Source organism: Agaricus bisporus, assembly GCF_000300575.1.
Source record: "Agaricus bisporus var. bisporus H97 unplaced genomic scaffold AGABI2scaffold_5, whole genome shotgun sequence".
NCBI classification, from domain to species: Eukaryota; Fungi; Basidiomycota; class Agaricomycetes; order Agaricales; family Agaricaceae; genus Agaricus; species Agaricus bisporus.
In genome coordinates, this window is record NW_006267368.1 from 224740 (window position 1) to 240497 (window position 15758).

Consider the following 15758-nt stretch of genomic DNA (forward strand, 5'->3'; position numbering starts at 1 on the left):
ATGTCTGATGGAAACATCAACATCAACACGCTCTTCCATGGCTATGCCTTACATAAACAAAGTACAACTTCCTTGAACACTCACATGTCCACCCGTCGCACGCTAATTCGCCTCTTACTTCTAGTCTTCGTCGTCTCAGCGTTCATCTGGACCTTTGGCTCGCACCTGCCGGAGTCCTGGAAAGACACAGGCATCTTAGCATATCCGTTATCACGTGCCAACATTCTACGAGCTCAGAAGCAAACAAATGAGCTCTATGGCTTGCTCTATCTTGTCACCACCGACTCGGAAGAGAATCAACATATTTTGGCCGATAGAGTGGATCTGGATCCATCCGAGCCAATTGCCCTGGAGGTCTACGCTGCTGGAAACAAGGCCCTTGATTGGACTGCTAAGACAGAAGAAATAAATTCAAAGTATCCCGTCATCGTGTTCAGCAAGGTACGTCTTTGGTTCAACATAGAACGAGTTCCGTCTTTTGTTCTGACACACTTGAATAGACTTTTTGCCCGTGTGTACACCTCGCTACAATTTTGCCATGCTTGACGCTGAATTCTTCGCTTCCCTAGATTTTCAAAGAAAGCCAAAGAACTGTTGACCAGGTATGATCTGCAGCCGCCCCCTAAAATTATCGAGGTAGACATCAGAGGTAACCCTTTTTCATGCCTGAATAATACGCATTTTTGACTTGAAGTGTGACCAGCCGACTCGAGCACGCTCAAGGTCCTTCTCACCCGCCTTACCCATCATTCCACCTTCCCCAACGTCATTATCCGTGGCAAGTCCATTGGGGGTTCAGACGACTTGCAAGCGTTACATAAAAACCATACTCTCTCTGATTTGCTGAAGGAAGCCGGGGTGTCGGTTCAGAATAAAGAGGTTCAATGAGCGTTGAAGCGCTGATGGAGCTCGGAAATCCTTTTGGTTCGTCTAGACAGAAACGCAATACACTGGAAGAGTATTGCCGATGTATCCTGTATCTTTCCTCGAGTATACTGTGGAATTACACACGTGCGGTCAATTTGTACGAAAGACAACGTTATCTGTAACTTCGAATATATGATAGACTTGTTCTCATAATTCGCTACCATCCAATTAACAGACAGGCTTTGACTGACCGACTAGAAGTTTCTCTACGGCCCTGACCTGCCGCCGATAAGTCAGCCTTTGAACCGAGGCACAAAGGCCCTGAAATATAATTCGACGGCCTTAAGTTCCTGGCAGAGGCACATTGCACGGTAGAAAACCCCGTCATGTGGATTGTGCACGTTTTTTCACTAACGAGGCTGTGAACCGAATAACCGGGCTCATTTTCCTCTCTGTTGTCCTGAAAAAGATCGTGACCAAAGGCTCTCGCATGAAATCATTCCACCATCCGAGATCCTGTCAAATAGGTTCTTTACGGCGGAATGGGTGCTTCCTGCTGGATTCCCAGCAAAAATGATGGACACAAAGTGGACAAGCTTATGACAGGTTCAAATGATTTGGACCTCGAAGCTTGATGCACCGGCACTTCAACCTCGATACCGAAACAAATGAGTGACCAAAGGGGAAAGTTGTGAATGGGTTTATGGTATGTGGCTTATTATGGAAGAATTGATGTTGAAAAAAAACAATAGCTGTTGTTCTCCAACCATCACGACGCAGTAACTCTTAAGCTTAATTATCGGAAACCACGCTCCTTCATCACACTCTCTTCCTCCCATCGACAATGACCATTCCACGTGTATCCAGCCGTCGTTCTCTTGAGAAGCCACTTCTTCCTCTCCACTCTTCCACCCGGACATCTCATTCTCTTCTCCCAATGTCCTACTTGACCGCTCTTCTCCATCCTCAAAAATCGAGGCAACGCACAATGCTCCTTTCTCTTGTCTCGCTCTTCTTTCTTACCGCCTATGTCTTCCTCGTGCATTGCACTGACGCTGGCAATTCTCTTACTCTATGGCGGCCAGAAGTTAGACCGGCTTCTAGACAACTTAGCATTGCACTTGATTCCATCCGCCACTCAGGATTAGCCGCGAAGTCTCAGCCTGCCGCGCAGATTCAACTGTCAAGTGACCAAGAGCTTGCCGCTATTTCCAACTTCTTGTCGAGCCTGCCCCAGAACCAGATACCGTCCTTTGTTGATCCCACCCGGCCAATTGACCCCGAGTTGATCCTAGATTTTGATACAAGGAGTTCTCGCGCTACCCAGGAAGTACAAGTTATGGCCGAAGATGTTTGGTCGAAGAATCCCGTCTTCCTTTACTCAAAGGTTAGTCTATAACCTCAGGATTCAATTATAATTATATGCTAATATCTATTTCCTTCCCTCCAGCGTTATTCTCCAGCTTCGCGCGAAGTTAAAGCGATATTGGATAGCTATCACCTGAAGCCTTTACCTACCATCATTGATGTGGATCTCCGTGACGATGCTGATGTCCTCACCCCGACGCTTAATCGCCTCACTTCCGTTGATAATCTACCGGTCCTTATCGTGGCCGGTAAGACGGTTGGGACAGTTGAGGATATTCGCAAGTTCGAGGCTGACGGAACCCTACGTCAGATGATTGCACAATCTGGTGCAGTCATCAACGAGGCGAGAAAGAACAAGCACTAAGAAAGTATTAGTGCATATGCTTCTTTACGGCCGTCCTTTGTCTCCCTCCCTTTTTATCCTTTTGGGTTTCGGTTGAATGTCTTTAGGCGTGTCGAAAATACTTTCGGTACCCTGATGTTGTCAGTATTTTTCCTATGAGCTTTGCACTTTGCATTGTTTGCGATGTGTTCATGGTGTTTTCTTTGTTTATGCCGTCGCTTTTTTTCTTACACATTCACGCTTCAAGGTCATCTTCTCCGCTTGGATGACCACGTAGAAATCGCGTTAGATGACAACCTTTGCATTTTATCCTCCTGAGGAGCTCTGTTTTCACCTGCATTCCGTGGACTTTCCTGTTAATTTTACGGACTTGTTCCCACTACTTATATAATTTATAGGGTTGTTTCATGACTTTCTTTGTATCTCGAGTAGTAGAACTATTTGATCTCTTTTACACTTAACTGAACGACGGGAAATCTACCTGAAGCATGTGTTTATGCTATTCGAATTGTAACTGTCAATTCAGACATCGACTTGGCTGTGTTTCAGGTCCAATTGGTAGATGCTGCCCCGCATGGCTGTTATCTGGTGATGTGGAGTGATCTGTTGTTCGTGTGGTGATCAGATAACGACGCGACTACAAAGAATCTAAGACCTGAATGGGAAAGTCCTTGAAGTTTGTCAAAACACGGTCAACTCAGTGAAAAAGCTGCAACACCCGTGTCGGCTCGTCTCTTGGCGTGTATCGTTCAAATCATGAATGAAGAAACAGGCCGTTGTCGGGGACTCGGGGTAAGGTCGTGCTGTGTCGGAAAAACTGAGATTTCACTGGTCGGATCCGATTACGCTTGCCAGATTTGTCTTGTTCCCCGGATTTTTCTGGTATACTTGAAAATTGATAGTGTCTTTCCTCTCTGACTTGGCCAGACTGAACCCAGACAAACGTAATGAGTTTACATGTTTTCATTTGGATCGGACCGATTTCAATTCTTCAACGTGTACCAGCTGCACTTGCGGTTGATATGATTGGAAGATATGTATAGATATGAATCACATACCGTTTGCTCTTGTCACATTAGTTGTAGGTTTAGAACATTCTGGAGGCTGAAAGTTAAGCTATACCGGTCATGGCTGCGGCACGCTAGGAAAACAACCCATGACAGCTTGTAGTAGGCCACTCGAACAATACCATAGAATCATTCTTAGCGACCGTGAAAATTCTATAGAATCCGCTATTTCTGGTTCTTCACTGCTGCCGATGAGCATATGATCATGAGCTAAATTTTGTTCATCGATTTGTGGCCTTCCTTGTGCCACCGCTGGAATGTCACGAAACCCCAGTTTGTGATTTGATAATAAAACCCAAGAAGCTGGCCGTAACCACGGTAATGGATCAACGAATGTCTACGGCACCACGACACGCCCAAAAGAGATTCAAAAGCGGCGGGCCGCGGCACACGTTACGGGTGGAATTTCAGTCGACTTATTTTCATTCTGGTACTCGAAGCCTTTCTTTCCTTATTCCACCTCAGTCGACTCACACACATAGAATTCCAATCTGAATTTTACCCATCTGGTTGTTTGAAGTAAGGACCAGTGCCCCGAGGAGCCCGAATTTAAGTATATTATTAATATAATTTCCGCCGTGTATGATGGCCATGAGTAAGCGACGAGCATTAGATTCATTTTAAGAACAACAAATATCATAATTTTCTACTTGGAATAGCAATAAAGTTATCATTGCTAGTGCTGTTAATCCTACAACCAGATTTCAAACTAACAGTGTCACCGACCAGTTCGGATTGCACTACTAGTTCGGACAAGCACGAGTTGCAATGACGGATATTCACACTCCAGCTTGATGCTGATCGTCCACTAAAGAGGACTAATGTACGCGTCAACGTGACGCTGGTGCCATCAGTGTCTCCTCTCATGCGCTATATATACATGTATAACATTTTTCACAGTATGTGAGCTGAAATGTCCGAAATGAAATATGAGTAAACGGATGAAGGTTCAGAAAAAAGGGTATCCGAGCTTACTATATCATGGTGATGGTACTCTTAATTAATTTACGTCTCTCTTCACCAGCTCTTCACCTACTCTCCGTCGGCCCCTGCGATGCTGTCAATAATAATATGTTACTGGCCCGTTCACCCTAGGGCCTACAGCGGCTCAGCCCCTTTGAACGCCAGCCCCACTCCAAAATGTACTCGGAGGGTACCTCTAAAAACTCTGGTGACCGGCCGTAATGTAACATCACTTTGCATGTCAGAAGAAGAAAAGGATCTATAGAGACTTCCAATCCCTAGGTAAACATATTAGCCGTTCCGGTAACGTCGGGGACTAGTGAGTACCAATCAGCGAGATGTAAGCCATGATCACGCAGAACTTTACAGACCCTTGCCTTGCCCTAACCCACGACTTGCATGTCGAGCAACGGACAATCCGGCTTGGTTGGAGACTCGGAGGACTCGATCTATCGAGAGTGCCGTATATCCTAAGATTAAATACACGCATAGATACTTATACCGCCCAATCGTGCGGCTCCGGTCATAGTCAAAGTCATGTGCTCATTATGAAGCTATCAGACTGCCATGAAAAAGTTCATTTGAGAGCAAACCAACGCCAAGGTATGCTATTTTATGGAGTTAAGGCGTCAAGATCGATCCTAATCGAGTAGGTGAAATCTCTTGTGTTTACTAATGTGATAGAACTTTTAGGCAGTACAACCGGGGAATGTTGGATAGAATTTGCAGTTCCTGTTCCGGTTTGGCTTCTTTGCATTACAATCTTGACAAAATCAGTAAGCATACTGGCAAATCCACTGACTAACCTAAATCGAAACGAGGGTATAGTTGATGTGATGTTAGAAGTGATGACCGTTCAGAAAGAGAGATCATTAACACTAATTTGTTGCTTGGACAAGACGCCAAGTTCGCAGGCGGCTGGCTCACGCGTTTGAATCGACAGTCATAACTATCTTCGGGACAACCCAACTAGATTTGCGCGTAGGCTGTGAGCAAGACAAAAGGCGCCAATGGGCAGGCGGATCTTCCGCCCGCCATGCGCGAATTTCCGTTACGGTACAAGAACCTGAAATTGGAAATCGACCTGATTACCGGCAACGGTTCATTTTGGAGGCGGGCGAAACGAACCCAATCAATGGTTGTCATTCGAATCTCTATTCGAGATTAGATCTCAGATCTGCATCCGCTATATATGGGGTTGTTTATCTCGCGATCAATTATACTATATAGGAACAGACAAGTCTCCTGGTCAATTAATGGTTCTTACAAGCAGCATTTTCACGGTTTCAACGTTATTGGATCCCACGACCAAGCGTAGTCTCCCGGTAGTTCGAGGATCTAATGTTGCGGCGATCAGCACTTGTGGCTTCGAGCCTTGCCGGCCGGCACCGTTCACGGTCTGGATGGACGAAAATAGTCAAATTTCGTTCCACCCTTTCGACCACTTATCGAAGGGGCATGAGCGGCCGATTGAATCGATTGACGAAAAGGGCTCAGGCACGGTGACATTTCCCACTTGCTCGCACCCCTTATGGAGGACTTGCTAAAACTCTAAAGTTTTGTCGAGTTAGCAATAATTCAGGTCCTGATCATGAACGGGGAGGGGGGGTTGTATCGTAAGCTCAGCAACCCCATCAGTCCATGATTTCACTCGCTTCTCATTTTGCCCTGTTCAGCTTTCCATTAAATTGGAGCTGTGCAGCTTGGCTAAACTCTTGATACCCTGCACTTCCCCCCACTGCCTTACCTCTCTTCATCCTATCGTCCACGCTGGATCACCAATTCCTCCCGTTCATACCTGGATCTTCCACCATGCAGCGTGCAACATGCACCGGCATCCGCATCCGCTCGCCTTCGGATGCACGGGTTATTTTTCATGCCGTCCTAATGGGCGTCTTGCCTATGGTAACCCGAAGGCTCGACACTGAAGAGCGAAGCTTGATCACACCTGGTTCAGTGTATGTCTGGGAAGAACGAGGTCCTCAAGCTGAACTGACTGGGGTGGGCGCCGATATCCACCTGTTGCCTCATAGCTTTCACTAACGTACTCTCTAAGGTCGGTATTGAGCGCTGGACAGATGGTACGTTCGTCTTTCGACCACCGGCTGCTTTGTTTGACATTGCAATTCCATCATATAGGCATTCGTTGGGGACCATCGCGAGTTAGAGAGGTATGCGTCAACGCCACATTCCTTCTAGACTCGAACCTGACAAGTGTTCAAGGGCTTCCTCTTCTATCACGAAAAGCAACCGCAACAGCACCTCTTCTCAGAGGCCCTGTATGATTCCGATGGCTCGTACGTGTCACGTCTTCTCAGACAGAATGTTCCAGTAAACCGGGTGTCAGATTTGATCCTGCACACCACATTCTTATCAAACAAACATATACCGTCTTTGTTGATACCTCAAGGGGACAAAGGAAGTGGCATCTAAGTACGTATTCCCGACTTATCAGCAATTGACTCGCCAATCATGTGTTGTTCTCAGTCGCTTATTTCACGGAAGATTCAATAAAACGGTTACGTTCAGTTGATGATATACCTCACCTGAAGAACCTGGCCGTCCCTCATGGCAAGTATAAAAGTGCGAGGTCTGCCAAAGGTCGTCCAGACCATATCTTCAACCCCGAATCTGATTCAGAAATGTCCCGCGTCGAATACATGCCTTACATGCCTGGACATTCACCGACACTGGCACCATCAACATCCCCATCATTGCATGTGCGGACATGGTCCGATTCCCCGACACAACAGGAGGATTCACCTTCACTTCCGCATGTCACTCTCTATCCACAACAAATACAACGGGGACCTGATAGTTCCGCATCGTCGGATGACAGTCCGGAATGTCTTGCACCATTGGAATATCTGCAGAACATTCCGCCACCTCGACGGCACCCTATCGACGAAAAAGCGCTCATGCAGTTAAATTCCTCTACAAGACGTTTATAGCATGATACATGATACCATTTATTTAATATGCATTGCATTATTTCTGTCGCATTTACTTGTATAACATATGGGGATTTTATGGAAGTTTCGCGTCGCCGGATCTAAATCCTGCCAAGGTCTGACCAGTACGCACCCGCAGTCGCCGACACAAGAATGGCTGACACAGACAAGTGACGGTTTTGTGGCGCCAACCCCATCTGTAACTCGTGTAGGGTCTACAAGGCGTCCAAACTCTCGACTAGTGGCATATGAATTCTCGACTCGTGACTTCGTAAGTTTATTGCCTCCACAGGGAGATAGCTAAGGATCATCTTCCCTCTAATTACAATCACATTACCTGGATATCGATTGCAACGCATCAATACTCGTTGACCGCCGGTCGGGATGAGTAATCGCTCATTCTATCCCTCGTAATGCTCAAAGACCAACGGTGATAACATTGCGAACAATGATGCAAGTGAAAAAGAAGATTCATGGAAGGTCAATTATACGTTGTAATTAGGGGGTATGTGGTAGCGTGCACAGGGGGTTATACCATTTCCCGCTGTCAGAACAAACCCTTTGGTATACTACCCGAGAATAGCGGAGATGGCTTATGATTGATATGCACAAGTAGCATCAGGCTTCTTTCGCGGGATGATTGAAGTGGTCAGTGTAATAAGGGTTTGGCAGAACACTAAATGACAATGATTCTGAGGTTACCCATTGTGTGAGCTTCGAGCTAATATTACTCTCGTCCCCGTGCCACTTACACTTTCTATTTAAATTATTCAGTTGATATGAAAGGCCAGCTGACAGCTTTGTCGGAACGGTTGACTTGTATTCATTCGCGTGATAAACGACATGAATGGCGGACTGGTTAATGACCGGATGGGAATTGTGGCTGCAGCTGCCAGAGCGATTGCTAAGTAAAAATTGTACCTTTATCAGAAAGGTTCGGGAATTCGCTCACGCGGAATTAAGTCTCCCTCAGTTTTATGCTGTGTATAGTAAAGCGCAGCGCCGCTACTAAGCTAGTACTAGTATTGAAAGTTCTGCGACCTTTATTTATCCACCTACGGCGAGCATGCATATCTGGGAAAGGTCCGATGAGGGAAAGTGCTACAATTTATTTTCCCGGTAAGATCTGTTGTTCTTAACACTCGCATGATCATAAAATCGTGGTGCGCGAGGTGCCATGTACGGACAGTTCGAAATCCGATTAACATCTACACTGGAGAACTGCTTGAAATTTCCGCGGTGTGGTTTCACCGTTTCACGATAGACTTGTTTTGCGCTGTTTGGCTGAGGCTTGATGATGCGGAGCCGACACATTGCCGACACACCGGATGCACACATCTGTGGTAGACTTTGTATCATTCTTTGCTTATAATCCCGCTGGTCCCCCATACTTCGATGCCAATTACTCTGGATCTAATCACGGAAGTATTCTTGCGTCGCATAAGAACTTTCTTTTCGTTCAAAGCGCACCCAGGGCTGAACATCTGCCTATGCCTTCTCTGCGGTTTGAAACGTATCCTGCATCTCTTGCACCGGTATAACCAAGCGCTCTTTCGATTAGTTTCGAAACGCTGACGTAGAGACAGCATATTTGCCGGTCACGTACACGCAGATAAGGAGGTAGCGAGACGGCCGCCGGAGCTTCCTTTGGAATTATGGCTGGAGATATTCCAGTTTGCTACACACGTTCATCGGTCGACATCAATAAGGCTCCTGGATCCATTTGAACCAAAACGAACATCTAATAATGTTATGGCCGCTAACGCGCCATCGCTGTCCATTCGGACAAAATTGGCTCTCGTTCTAGTGTGCAAGTCGTGGAAGGTAGTCGCGGAGAGGTTTCTGTATGAGCACCTAGTCATACGGAGTCCCGCTCGAGCGAATGCCATTTTGGAAACACTTCTTGCCAGTCGACGCACCTTGCACAACGGGGAGATAGACATAGGCTACGGACGTTGGCCTGTTCACATTGAAATATTCACCCATGCGCGCGGTACCAACAACATCCGATTTCTGCAAACACTATTCCGAATCTTTCAATGCTGTCCGAACGTAAGACACCTCAGTGGGTCATGGATACATCCGCTGCCCATCGAGTTCTTAAATGTCATTTCCGATTGTTATGCACCGACCTTACAAGGCCTATGCTGGGATGAAGCAAATACTACAGCACCATTCACTGTTGCTACGCCCGATTTTATCAGCTCATTTCAAGATCTCCGAGTCCTCGATCTTCGTCATTATGTCGGTTGTAATTTCACGCAGTTTTCTAATTCGACATCATCACCGACACTACCCTATGTCACCGATCTCATATTATCAACTCGCTCAGAGTGTTTGCAAACAGCAAACTTCCTCTCGCTGCCGCGAGTTCGCAACCTCACTCTTTGCATTACTCTCCATGATTGTCAAGTATTCAAGCCTCGCGTCCCCTATCACGAAATTCGTAGGTTCATTGAGAAGCATGGTCATACCTTGACCTCGGTAGATCTTCCAACTCCAGCGCCTATCCTTGAACCGGAACCTGATAGCTCAGGTTTTCGACATACTGTCGAGCATATTAGACCCGATGTGTTCTTAGAACCCGACGCTTGTCCCAATCTTGTGTCGCTCGTATACCCCGTCACTTCCGAACCCCTTACTCCTCACGGGCATCCCAATCTCAGACGGATTGGTCTACGGGGTGTTTTGAGAGCTGAAACCCTGTATCCAGATAAGCCTTCCAAAGTGAAGACTCACTTGGAGGGGATCACACCCAAGCTATATCCTCGCTTACAGGAAATTCGCACTGTTGGGTTTCTCGTTGACGCCGAAACCGATAGATATATCAAAGACGTATTCATTTGGTGGGTCGAGAAGTTTGAAGATTATAATATCGATTTGCTCGATGGAGAAGGTGTTCTCTGGGCATACACAGATCCGGTTGATGAGGCTATTGGCCCGGTCGAGGTTCCATCGAAGCTGGAAATGGGGGAACAATCGAAAGAACTATGTTCATTGCCTTTGGACACTCCAACTGAATTGAAGGACACTAGCGACTCTCGGTCTGCATGTGATGGTGATTGAATTGCATCAGTTCAATTGGTGAGTCTGATTGCTTGAAATAGCTCAATAGGTGTAAATGAATCCTAACACTGGTAATGTCCACCCGAGATTGCTTTGGCGTTTCTAACTTAGGCCTTCAGCTACTTCGACAGCTGTTATAAATGGATATCTGCATTTTGGGGTTGCTTATTCTTAGTACAGTCTTCGACTTTTATAAATCGCAATACATTCGACGCCTGGTTGCACCGGAAGGTTATCGGGTTGAGGCCAGGGAAACGGTCCAATCTTGCTGATGAAGGAATCGTGGTATAGGTGTAGCATGTCCAAATACTCTAAATAAATAGGATTAATGCCCAGAAATTGATCACTTGGATGTTAAATCGTCTCTGGATATCTGGCTACAGTATGTGGTAAAGCAAGAAGTCCTCTATATGTGAACATATATCATACGTGTTGTGTCCTGACTCAGAGAGTTTAAAGCCTGTCGAGAACACGGATAGCCATCTCAAACCCTAAAAATGTAGCTCCATTCGCGAAGGGTGAACTGGGGGAGATTATGAATATTGACCAAGTTCGAAGAGGATCTGACATTACACACCGGATGAGAGTAGGGACTATGCCTCGGGTAAACGCAGAAAAACCTTCTGTCCGCCATACTGTCCGCACGCAATCCAAAGTAGATTTATATTTCTGGCCAGTGGCTGGCGAAAAGCCATCTGTTTGCATCCTGGATTTAATCATATCGATGGGATATATAACTGCCCACAGCTGCGGAAGATTAGCTTTGAATTTAAAGCGCTGTTGCGGGACATACAGCATAACCTGCAGTAGCTCCATAAAGAACTGCGTTCAACGGACTGAGTTGATCTCGTCTAATACCCTTATTCGCTATCTCTCTCTGTACCAAGGTCTCATAGGCTAGAAAATAGATGCCGTATCCAGAACATTCTCGGAGGAGTGTTACGGCCTGGCCCTTATAAAGGCCCTTCACGCCATGTGCGGAGTGGATTTTCTTGATAGCATCCCATGGTCCGGTCCATGTTGGGTTGGTATTTGACTGAGTCTGTAGACCTATTTATAGCGCTTCAGCACGGAATGATACGCGACGACATACACTTACGGATACGGATATGCTCAACGGGACCAGAAACAACACTGTTAGCAAGCCCTGCGGACACACCCGAGATGAAAAGCTGAGAGCGGGTGAGAGTTTTCCCTCCTTCACCACCGACTCCTCGAGCCACATTTTGAGCGGCAAAAAAGCGTTTGGTGTATTCCAAAGCACCAAATTGGATTGATACACAAACTCCTATACCCAACAAGGGCGTCAGAGTACCCTAAAATAATACCGTGTGAAAAAGACAATCCCGAGTCATTCTGATTGTTCAGACACACTTTATAGAAAGCGAGAGGTCCTTCGTTTTTGAAAATACCACCGGCACAGTGAAGCATGCCCGAATAAGTGCCCTTGGATGAAGTTTGCATCCGCTATTTGAGAAGTCAATGGCGGAAAACGACTAAGCTGAAAGAGTCAGTAAACGTACCACTTTGACAATGTCGAATGGTTGGCCCACGAGTACCTGGAGTAGGCGATAATGTTAGGGGGAAGAACGATGAGTTTCAGTAGACACATACTTGGGCGATGCCACCGACAGTACCAGCTGTCAAATCCTTGGCTGTCTTCGACATTGTCAGGAGCAAGCGACGATTCCTCAGTTGCTAGTAGGCCATTTGCGGAAGCGAAAAATGGTCCGAGGCGTCAAACAAGTGCAAATCCCTTCCCAGATAAGATCTATACCGCAAGCACCGACAAATACCAATTCACATCCCTATTGCTGCCTGGAATATGGCCGAGAGTCTAGCTCAGGTACTCGCCGCCGCCCAAGCAGCTGCAAGTGCAGAGCTCAATCTGGGGGCGGAGGAGGAAGAGGAGGAAGAGGAGGAAGAAGAAGACGCAGTTAGTAATGTGGCGGATGAGGAAGAAGAGGGAGATGAGGACAAGGACGACGAGGATGCCGACATCGACGCTCAAGCCCAAGAAATTGCTCTAAGATTGGGCCAGCAGCTGTGGGACGATATAAACAAGGCTCAGGCCGCCCTCGTTGCCCATTCTCACCAGAAACCGTCTCGTAAAGAAGAGGCAGTAATATCGACCATAAGAACCGTTTTGTCTCTTATAGAACAGGATACAGCCGCGAAGAACGTTCTTGAATCGACTGTCTTGCTCGCAAACACGGGAAATATCCTTGAAACCCTCCAACGTTGTGTTTCTACCAACAGCGTGGCTAAACATATATGCACGCCTCTCAGTCATACACTTGTCTCTTTGGCAAAATCAGAAAACCTTTTTGGTGGATTGCGCCACTCTATCATACCATCCATGGAACTGGACAAAGGGAAACGCCGACGCGAAGAGGGCGATGAAAGTCTCATGCATCGTCCACTTAAGCGTCCTCATATTCTGGATGGTGACTTGTACACTCAAGTCTCTGAAGCCGTTCGTGTAATCACCTCAGCTTTGGGGAATGCACCTCCTCAGGTTCTGGATCCAAGCTTCATCGCCTCCATACGTCTGCAATTGCACCAAGTCTTCCTGTTTGCCGTCACCTCGTCAGCACGCGGGGGTCATGAAAGGCACGCCCTGCAGGAAATCAGCGGCCTGATACAGGTTATTGGGGTATTAAGCGGAATACAAATTGGCCAACCGCCAGATGCGTTATCCGATGAGACTCCATACCCGAGCAATCCCGCATACCCGTGGATGGACCAGTCGCCAGCCTTTACACGTATGACAGACATTGGCACAGCTGTTTATCCCTGCCTAGTTGCCGGGTGTGGAAAGGTTTTTTCTCGGCTTTACGGTTTACGTGCTCACCAACGCGGGCATTCGATGCATCGGCCCTTTCGCTGTACCATATGTCCTGCCTCGTTTTCTCGCAATCACGACCTCAAGCGGCATGTCAGACTCCACGACAAGAAGGCTTGGAGATGCGAAGGCTGCCAGAAAATATTTTCCAGAAGAGATGCCATCAAGCGGCATAAAACCGGTAGCAAAACACGCGGTGTGAAAAGCGAGATATGTATAAATGCAGATGTCGTGGAGGTTGATCTTGATGACGAAGGTGGCGAAGAGTCGCTTCGAGAGGAGAGGAGAGCAAAACTGTGGAACAGTATTGTAGCAAGCGGTGTTAATACAGCCCACGACGCCCATCGTAGCGCAGGTGCCACTGAAGAAGGCGAGCTTCCCTCGGAAGTCATCGTCAATACGCAAGCTGTCGTACTCGGTCTACAGGGTTTGTTACAGTCTTATGTGGGCCATGCTCTCGGCACCCCTCAAGTCCAACAAATGCCTCTTACTGCCGACCCTTCCAACAGTCAGGCAACCTTAGCAAGTGTTATTGCCCGTGCTCAACTCCAATCTCTTCCGGCGAAGCAAATTCCTGATATTGCTGGCAACGTCGCAGTAGCACCAATGCCGAGTTCCATCATTCCTACGGCTTCAACGGAAAACACAGACAGTCAAGATGTTACGATGTCATCTCCAAACCCCGCGGATCCAAGTGCAACGCCTATCATCCCTTCGCTGTCAATGTATGGGTTGTCTGATGAACAAGCAAAGATGTTGGAGCTTGCCATCGCGAACGCGGCTTCGGCCGCTCAGGCTCAGGCAGAGGCGGAGGCAGCCCTCGAGGAGGAGGAAGAAAACGATTCTTCCGGAGGTAGCGACAGCGATGGTACAGACGATCAAGAAAGATATCATGAGGACTACAAGAAATAATGCGTTCTGTGATACAAGGTACGGTTTGGAGTCTACTAGTTTACAACAGTCATTGACACAGAATAAATAACACAGTCGTCGTTGTTCGACATCGATTATCCCCTGTCCCACAGGGTGAGACATTCCTGGCTTCGAATGCATGGGACACGAGTCAAAGTTAGATATAAAACCACTCACGATTTTATAGACAACGTGGTCTCTCACATCTTGGATACGGGATATCGTCTCCTCGCCTCTTGGTATTTTCGTTTCATCTCTTCATTCAGTTTCCGCCATCTTTCTTGGCTTTCTAGAGTTTCTCGTTTCCATGCCTCCGCTATAGCTTGTGCCGGTGACACCATTGACCTATGAGGAGCATCTTTCCCGGGGCTTGGGGGAGGGTTAGAGGTCATCTGCCCATTAAGTGGAGCATGCATTGAGAGAAGGTTCAAAAGATTTAGCTGAAATTGGCGTACAGGACACGGGGATATCTCGTATGTGATGGAAGGTTTGATTATTGACTGCAAATTTATATTAACGCCATTTTCGGCCAACGGGCAAGTCGAGATGTTCGAACCAAGGTTGGCGCATGAATAGACGGACAAATCCAAGGCCCTGCTGTTCTCACTGTTAGATAGGTAGAACAAAGGATATCCTAAATCGGGAAGGTTGAAAGGACGCACTTGGCGGACGCGATCGGAACATGCCGCTTTGGGTGAAGACTTCGGGGCCTTGTGTAGGAAGTGCGGGCAATGAGGCAAACGCAGGGGAGGAAAGGAATGCGGGATGAGGAAGAGTGAGGGAAGCAAAGAAAGGGCGACCCATGAACAGATTTATATATCTGGCAAAATGGAAATGCTCTGTTAACGCGTTTGAGGCACCTGATGGATCAAAGCGAAGCTGCATTCTCCGGGCTTTCAGAATTTTGATCGTCGTGAGATTTGTAGACATCTCACTGCATGAATTACTGCAGTGTGATGCTCGCGTGGCGCTGCCTGGTGAAAAGGTCCCTTGTCAATGCGGCATCAATCCTGAATTAGAGTGTAGTCGGATCAGTTTCATGTCGCGGTGCACGCTTGTGAGGGCAAAGTCTTCGTGATTCCACCTAAAATACCAGAAAATAAAGTCTGTCAAGAAAATAATTCAGGTTGCTATTGTTCCGAATGGGGAATGTGAGGTCATCGAATTTAATCCGGGATATGTGGTTTTAGGTGCTGTTTCTCGGATTTGCTCCGTTTTGGTTGTGGGAAGTGAGCGCTTGAGCCCCGATACGGACACGACAATACTGGCAGTCACTGTTTTGAATGTCAAAACCCATGAAATTGACGTAAAACAGGAAAGACATGAAGTGGTCCAAAGGCCCTGGAAATTAGAGATTCTTTCTAAAAATTACGCGT

The 15758-nt window shown here is 47.0% G+C and overlaps 6 protein-coding genes across 6 annotated transcripts; 5 read left to right on the forward strand and 1 right to left on the reverse strand.

The window, feature by feature from the left end:
• The first annotated feature begins 51 nt into the window (after positions 1-51).
• On the forward strand, positions 52-1077 carry AGABI2DRAFT_192329 (hypothetical protein). Its single transcript, XM_006460654.1, has 4 exons — positions 52-441; positions 501-511; positions 570-649; positions 704-1077. Exons 1-4 carry the CDS (start codon positions 85-87, stop codon positions 886-888), a joined length of 633 nt encoding a protein of 210 aa, XP_006460717.1. The 5' UTR covers positions 52-84; the 3' UTR covers positions 889-1077.
• A 550-nt stretch (positions 1078-1627) lies between these two features.
• On the forward strand, positions 1628-2720 carry AGABI2DRAFT_192330 (hypothetical protein). The gene is made up of 2 exons (XM_006460655.1): positions 1628-2254; positions 2318-2720. The coding sequence occupies exons 1-2, from the start codon at positions 1712-1714 to the stop codon at positions 2597-2599; spliced, it is 825 nt and encodes a 274-aa protein (XP_006460718.1). The 5' UTR covers positions 1628-1711; the 3' UTR covers positions 2600-2720.
• A 3544-nt stretch (positions 2721-6264) lies between these two features.
• Positions 6265-7636, forward strand: AGABI2DRAFT_192331 (hypothetical protein). The gene is made up of 6 exons (XM_006460656.1): positions 6265-6609; positions 6665-6689; positions 6748-6779; positions 6832-6905; positions 6956-7041; positions 7096-7636. Exons 1-6 carry the CDS (start codon positions 6421-6423, stop codon positions 7557-7559), a joined length of 870 nt encoding a protein of 289 aa, XP_006460719.1. The 5' UTR covers positions 6265-6420; the 3' UTR covers positions 7560-7636.
• Positions 7637-8965: 1329 nt separating this feature from the next.
• Positions 8966-10763, forward strand: AGABI2DRAFT_203874 (hypothetical protein). The gene is made up of 2 exons (XM_006460657.1): positions 8966-9094; positions 9146-10763. Exon 2 carries the CDS (start codon positions 9312-9314, stop codon positions 10623-10625), a length of 1314 nt encoding a protein of 437 aa, XP_006460720.1. The 5' UTR covers positions 8966-9094; positions 9146-9311; the 3' UTR covers positions 10626-10763.
• A 49-nt stretch (positions 10764-10812) lies between these two features.
• Positions 10813-12358, reverse strand: AGABI2DRAFT_192333 (hypothetical protein). The gene is made up of 7 exons (XM_006460658.1): positions 12240-12358; positions 12149-12184; positions 12000-12092; positions 11725-11941; positions 11419-11675; positions 11203-11372; positions 10813-11148 (listed from the first exon to the last, which is right to left on the reverse strand). The coding sequence occupies exons 1-7, from the start codon at positions 12291-12293 to the stop codon at positions 11079-11081; spliced, it is 897 nt and encodes a 298-aa protein (XP_006460721.1). The 5' UTR covers positions 12294-12358; the 3' UTR covers positions 10813-11078.
• A 662-nt stretch (positions 12359-13020) lies between these two features.
• AGABI2DRAFT_192334 (hypothetical protein) lies at positions 13021-14866 on the forward strand. Its single transcript, XM_006460659.1, has 3 exons — positions 13021-14400; positions 14458-14496; positions 14570-14866. Exon 1 carries the CDS (start codon positions 13036-13038, stop codon positions 14380-14382), a length of 1347 nt encoding a protein of 448 aa, XP_006460722.1. The 5' UTR covers positions 13021-13035; the 3' UTR covers positions 14383-14400; positions 14458-14496; positions 14570-14866.
• The last annotated feature ends 892 nt before the right edge of the window (positions 14867-15758 follow it).